Below are 6,238 nucleotides of genomic sequence, written 5' to 3' on the forward strand. Positions count from 1 at the left end.
CTAGGCCTGGGTCTGAGTAAGCAGGCATATCCTGCTGTCGCCCTACCAACACACAGCATTACAGACCATTCGGCTAAGGTCATGCTCAGCAAACAGTAGCAATTGACTCGTGATCGTCCAGCAGCGATTAATTTCACAACACTATCGTCATACGGTATGACGATAAGGTGTATACGGAATGACGATGATGTAAGATCCAAATCAGGCTCCGAACATACCATCACAGGTATCAATGCGCATTTCAGAATTCGATAATTCTATAAGGCCGGCTCCAGGTTTCGTACCAGGGACCTGCCGGATGATAACCTTCCCCTATTACCAAATGGCCTACGGCCAAGTGTTCTTTAGTAATCACAGCGCATACCCCAGTGCTGGCCGCATAGTGAATTCCCTCAGCACCACATAAGTGCATCAATTCAACGTCTGATCTCACAAACCTGATCAAAACCCCGAGAATCCTACCAAACAGGATCCTAGTCGCTAACAGGGAGAATTTTGCCTATAAATGAAGACATGAAATGCCTGGCCCGAGGATCGAACCGGAGACCTCCAACGCTACATATCGTTCATAGCAGATTCCAAGCAGCACTTCTCCCTCATCCACTTCCTTTTGGACCGACTCTCGTTGGCGTCTTTCTCGAGGGTCTCGAACTCATTCCATCCCCTTGTATGTACCAGATGACCGAACACTAGTCGCTTCACATTCTCTGCTGCGAAGTCCCCTGAAGAGAATATCAACCGCACAATATGGCTCAGAAGCACTCAGTCGCGAAGTCTCTACGTCATTGAGAGCACTTCGGTAACCGAAACCCGGACAAGAGCCTGGTTCGATCCCCATCACGCTCATCTCACCTGCTGTGCCATCAAACAGGCCAAAACCACAAGCTCCAGTCGACCCAAGGCTCGGGCATATTGTGAATCGGTCCTCCTGTGTTCGCCGTCCTCCAATATGGGTAAAAGCCGAGACTTCAAATGCCGTCCCTGGGATTCGAACCGAAGACATCATGTCGTGCTGGATGGAAGGGTTCATAAGCGACCCTTCAAATTCAACACGAAAACTGCCAAACAAGTTCCTTCCTTCCCCATAACAACGCGAACCGTCCTCTCAGAATGAACTCATCACTTGATGTTGAGCTTGAAGGATATATCTCATGCTAAACTTACGTAATCAGCTCACATTATGTGAAACACGCAATGCCGTGAGGAGTTCACGTTGTATGAGCTTCAAGACCATGTTCCAGCCGACAGGGTCAAGTTGCTGACTACGTACGCAGAGGCGACTCTTTATTAACTACTCCTTTTGAAGTGCTTGATACACTTCGTATGTCGAGGGGAACTCCGAACTAGTTCGCTGCGGGAATCAAGCACGTGCGCGTGCGGGGTAGGCCACTAAGTCAATGATGTACTCATCGAAGGGAGTTGGTCTCCAATGGCGCTAGGCGTCTGGGGAATGTTTTTGGTCCGCCCGTCCATCCCAGGATGGTCGTCCAGGTACGAGTGTCTCATCCCCCACTGGCCGATTCGCAAGCTCTTCTCACAATGTTACGCGAGGTCGCGGACGAAAACCGGGGACAAACTACTCCTGACAGCGCCCTGGAGGCTAGCGGACATTATATAACTGAATAGAATATTCGTTGAGCGGGACCAAACCGCGACAACTGAGATACTACCAATTGAAGATGGCGTATATCCTCATCAGCTTGTTGTCGCAGCTCCTGGAAGGCCCGTTCCGCCTGCTCCTTCACCTCCTCCAATTCCTCCCTCGGTACGAGGCCGCCTTTCGAAATGCGTCGACGAGGGGGCGGCAGGGTGGATTGTGTATCAATAAAAATGGGAAGTGATGGCATAGCTGCCCCAGCGAGGAAATTGATTGTACTAAGGCATATCTTGGTGTGGCATAGCTGCCCCAGCGAGGAAATTGATTGTACTAAGGCATATCTTGGTGTGGCATAGCTGCTCCAGCGGGGAAAATGATTGTACTAAGGCATATCTTGGAATGGCATAGCTGCCCCAGCGGGGAAATTGATTGTACTAAGGCATATCTTGGAATGGCGATAGCTGCCCTAGCGGGGAAATTGATTGTACTAAGGCATATCTTGGAGTGGCATAGTTGCCCCAGGGGAGAAAATAGATTACACCAAGGTATATCTAGTCCTTTTTGACAGCTTTCTTCAGCACATAATTATATATACTCGCAGTTCTACGACAAACCCCTCCAGCATAGGCGTATACTATGATGTCGGAATCACCACATGCTAACACCGCCTCCCACGCGCGAACAAGCTGGACAGCAGTAATTCCCCTCCCATGAATAGATATCCTAATCGATCGGATTTTCACCTTATCGGCGATCCCACTGATACCTTCGCCGTTGTTCGAATTGGCCGCAGTGATACCAGCCATTGCTGGACCGTGGCCGTGGCGATCCGTGTCATTCTCTCCATGTCGCCCAGTAAGGTCAATCTCCTTGAGGAGTCTCCTATCGAACTCAGGATGTTCGGCTTCAATACCGGTATCCATTAAGCTCACGATTAGTTCCCTACATTGGAGGCCCGAGTCCCACGCTATTGTATGCCAGATGTGAGAGATACTAATCGGCTCCACGAGTCGCACTTAGTTGTTCGCGCATACTAATGTAATGGGTCAGGCCGCTCTAACTTACAGCCTTCAAGGAAGACTAGTGCGGCAGGTTGAAGAAGGCTAGACGGCATAGTAATTTACTACTATGCGTTTACGTGCTACTTTCGCACGCAGACCCAAGTTCTGGTATAGATCCTTTAAACATTTCATGTTGTGTTGAACATACTAGCAGGTAGTGTTGTTCTAACGTTAGAAATTTCCAATCTAACGGTTCTACATGAAGACGATGCACGCTTGTGGTTTATGTTATGGTATGGTTCCGACCTATCTTACACATATCGTAGGGTGATTCAAGGCACGCTTCACCGCATCGCATTAGTTATTGGGGAGTGTTGGGTGAGACTGAGTGTCAGCCAACTAGGCAGCAGAGGGCGGTGATAATACCGAACCTCACAACACGCCGTGCATTGGCTTAACACCACAGTCACATTGCCTAGCACGCAGGCACATAGGCAATGTCCCCCAAACAACTAGTGAAGGCAAAAGAAAAATTCCACGGTAGAACCGGCTCGAAAGGCTCCTGGACAGCCAGATTGCTGTCACTTCAGTCTCGACCGGTTGCACCACTTTCTGGTTCGGGTCGATCACAATGGCGTGCGCCACGCACGCCCGAGCGATACTTGTTACGCTTGCTTGAATTAACCCCATGCAAGCCTGGACCTTCACAGAAGCCGAAAAGTCTATAGCTATTCAGGCTTATGGCGTGCGCGCTCTGCAGTGTACGACTCGCTCTCGCCCGACCGGTTCATATACTTCTGGGGGTTGAGTCCTTGTGGTGAGGACGAAACACTACCTTGAGAGACGATTGGTGTTGAGGTAACAGACCTTAAAGTCCAACCGATCCTTCGCGACCGGCAAAATAGTCCAGTATACTCAGTTGTGGACCCTAGTTAAGGAAGGGAGCTTAGATTTAACATGGTTATTAAGTTTGTTTCCATAAGGGTTTAGGTGATTAATAACTGATCACATCAAAGTTCTTTAAAAGTCTTTACTGTGGGTTGTTATCTTCCATCTCAATGTCTGAGTCTGATCACGAAATAGAAATGCTGTCCGTTCAATCCATTGTTCGGATCTGATCAATGTATTTGACCTGTTTGCACTCAACCCCACTAACCATTGTATCATTATATCCGCCCCTGCATTGAGTTCTACTCCACCGCAAGCCTTCGACCAGCACTTCCTTTACAAAACATAGGGAATAGCGAATCGCTATTACACTTCGAACATATATCGCTATTAGCGCTGTAACGGATCTTTGTACAGTTGGGATATTCACCCTAACACTTGGAAGGCTCCCCTTAAGGAAAGCGTTAGGGTCCCTTAAAGTGGAGGTGTTCTTAAAGGGCACTAAGCAGTGGCTTCTTATAACAATTTAGAGCCTCTATTCAATGTCCTTGAGGAATGAGCCTCAGAAGCATTATGCTGGTAAGACTCAGCTTACTCATTGGTGTGAGCCAGGAGTAGGGCTTACTGATTCGATGAACACCATTCCCTGAATCGCTTAATACGAGTTCACTCAACACTTATGTGATAATGCTTTGCAGTTTTGGTATTATTTTCTTCTCCCTTATGATCAACAGTTTTCTCGAATCGCTTGAGCCTGTAGTGAGTGATAGTGAGAGTAGTGACACTGAGGAGAGACGGGTAGGGATACTTCAGATCGCAGTGATATACATTCACTGGGTATATAGAATCATAAATATACTAAATTTTCTCATTTTACTGCAATTTTCCTTTTTTTCATTAAATCTTCCCTGTTCAACTCTGCTCCTTCTACGACAAGGCGAATAGGAGTGGCGTAGGTATAGGGATGTAACGCTACGTGGATAAGAATATGTACTGTTGCGTATACAACGTGAATCACGCCGGTTTATGATGCTTTGGTTTGGGAATATTTCTTTCATTCCTGAGAGCAAGACTATATACTATGAAATGGTTTTAGGATGACATTTTCAATCGACTCACATTGGTATGATGCTGATTCCAATGAGTAATAAGTTTTGAACCGTCGTCAGAATCGAAGTCATCGGAAATGTTCATTTGTATCATGGCTTGGTTCAACCTGTAGGTTGAGAAGAAGCCATCACATGTACGTGTGTATGGGAGGGGAAAGATAGAGTGTGTTGACAGGCTGCTGGTATGCACGTCTATGGCAGCTGCTATAAGGTGCGGGGTTGAGGGCTTGTCTATGGAAGGTAGTAGTAGTAGTAGTAGGAGAGGATTGCTCATGACTTTGATGACGACGCATGGATGGTATAGATATTGTTAGAGTGAAGTTTGTCGATTTACGGTATGGTGTTGGACGTGGTAATTCAGTCGGTAGTCGTGATAGTTTGGAGGACAAATTATAACAATTCATGCGTACAAGTTGAGCTTAAAATTATAGCAAGTTATTAGCGGAATTTCATCCTTGTTACTCAAACACAAAGACATTTCGTATTTGCATTGCAAAACAATCTGCATTCGTTTAACAAATGCGCTCGTTGTAACAAATTTTGTAACAATAAGTGCATAACGTTCTGGCCCAACAGTTCATGTTGGCAGGGTGTAATGAACATACTGGTCGAATGTGTAGGTAGAAAGGCGAAGCAGTAGAGGTCAACGAGATGGCCAATCATGAGAGAATCGGTTGTTGAACTCGTAACACAGTGACGCTAATATTTCTGATGGCGCCGTATTGGGATATATCGTTATAATCTATCATATGAATAATGAATTTATTGTTTTATTAATAGTCAATATGTATTTGTTTCTATTCCTTTTTTATGGACGATTTATGGTATGATGGTTTTTAGGTGGAACGGATGGCTTGAGAGTTGATTATGTCCCCTCTACGTCTGATGCTGTGTTGACTGTCCCTCCTCGATGCGATGCAATGGATTTGGAAGCACTAGTATGGGATAAGCTGAGACCAAAAGAAGTGCGTGTTGTGATGACGAAGGAAGTTAGTAGCACTAGAGGGGAAGACGGCATAGTGTAATGCGGAAGGTCCCGGGTTCGATCCCTGGTAAGGATATTTTTCCAGATATGTTCTCGGTGGGAATGATCATACTTCTAACCCATTACCATTAGGAGAGGCAATCGATGGATTAGTCGCTCGCATAATAACAGGGTGATATTCATCGTACTTTTTATGGGTGGAAAGCTGAAAAATCACCTAGAAAAAAATGACGCCGCTTTTCAGCTCCGTAGTATCTTTTCGTTTACCATCACATCTGTCTTTGCTGCTGGTAACAGTATATTGAATTTCTTACGTAACGTGGTCGCCACTGAATGGGATAAGTTGAACCATACTGCACTATTGTTATGCTACGCTTACTAGAGAGGCTCCCTTACTAGAGTTGTCTTTTGTAACTCCTTCAGTTCGATCGCCAGGAAGATCCAGATAACTGCGTTCGTGCTCTATCACGGTCCTCATTCCAGCTCCTCTGCTATCCTCAAGTTGGCTGATGCGTTGAAGACTACGGGTAAAGTTGATGTGCCGTGGTTGGTGAGAGTCGTTGTTCTCTTAGGGAATGGAAACTCGATTTGAAGAAAGTTCGGGATGGATTCCTGAATTGAGTCCATCGATTGACACAGAGTTTCGGTTTATATGTGA

The 6,238-nt window shown here is 46.1% G+C and overlaps 3 protein-coding genes across 3 annotated transcripts; 1 reads left to right on the forward strand and 2 right to left on the reverse strand.

Annotated features, from left to right (window-relative positions):
- Positions 1-319: 319 nt before the first annotated feature.
- Pmar_PMAR002756 (hypothetical protein) lies at positions 320-1,847 on the reverse strand (the record flags this gene model as incomplete). The annotated part of the gene is made up of 4 exons (XM_002771113.1): positions 320-437; positions 560-722; positions 853-928; positions 1,671-1,847. Coding segments are annotated over 4 exons (534 nt in total), but the record flags the coding sequence as incomplete, so codon positions are not given.
- A 301-nt stretch (positions 1,848-2,148) lies between these two features.
- On the reverse strand, positions 2,149-2,520 carry Pmar_PMAR002757 (subtilisin, putative; the record flags this gene model as incomplete). The annotated part of the gene is made up of 1 exon (XM_002771114.1): positions 2,149-2,520. One exon carries the CDS (start codon positions 2,518-2,520, stop codon positions 2,149-2,151), a length of 372 nt encoding a protein of 123 aa, XP_002771160.1.
- Positions 2,521-4,028: 1,508 nt separating this feature from the next.
- Pmar_PMAR002758 (hypothetical protein) lies at positions 4,029-5,616 on the forward strand (the record flags this gene model as incomplete). The annotated part of the gene is made up of 3 exons (XM_002771115.1): positions 4,029-4,100; positions 4,709-4,835; positions 5,436-5,616. Coding segments are annotated over 3 exons (380 nt in total), but the record flags the coding sequence as incomplete, so codon positions are not given.
- Between the last annotated feature and the right edge of the window lie 622 nt (positions 5,617-6,238).

Source organism: Perkinsus marinus (assembly GCF_000006405.1).
Source record: "Perkinsus marinus ATCC 50983 genomic scaffold scf_1104296963682, whole genome shotgun sequence".
Classification (NCBI taxonomy): domain Eukaryota; phylum Perkinsozoa; order Perkinsida; family Perkinsidae; genus Perkinsus; species Perkinsus marinus.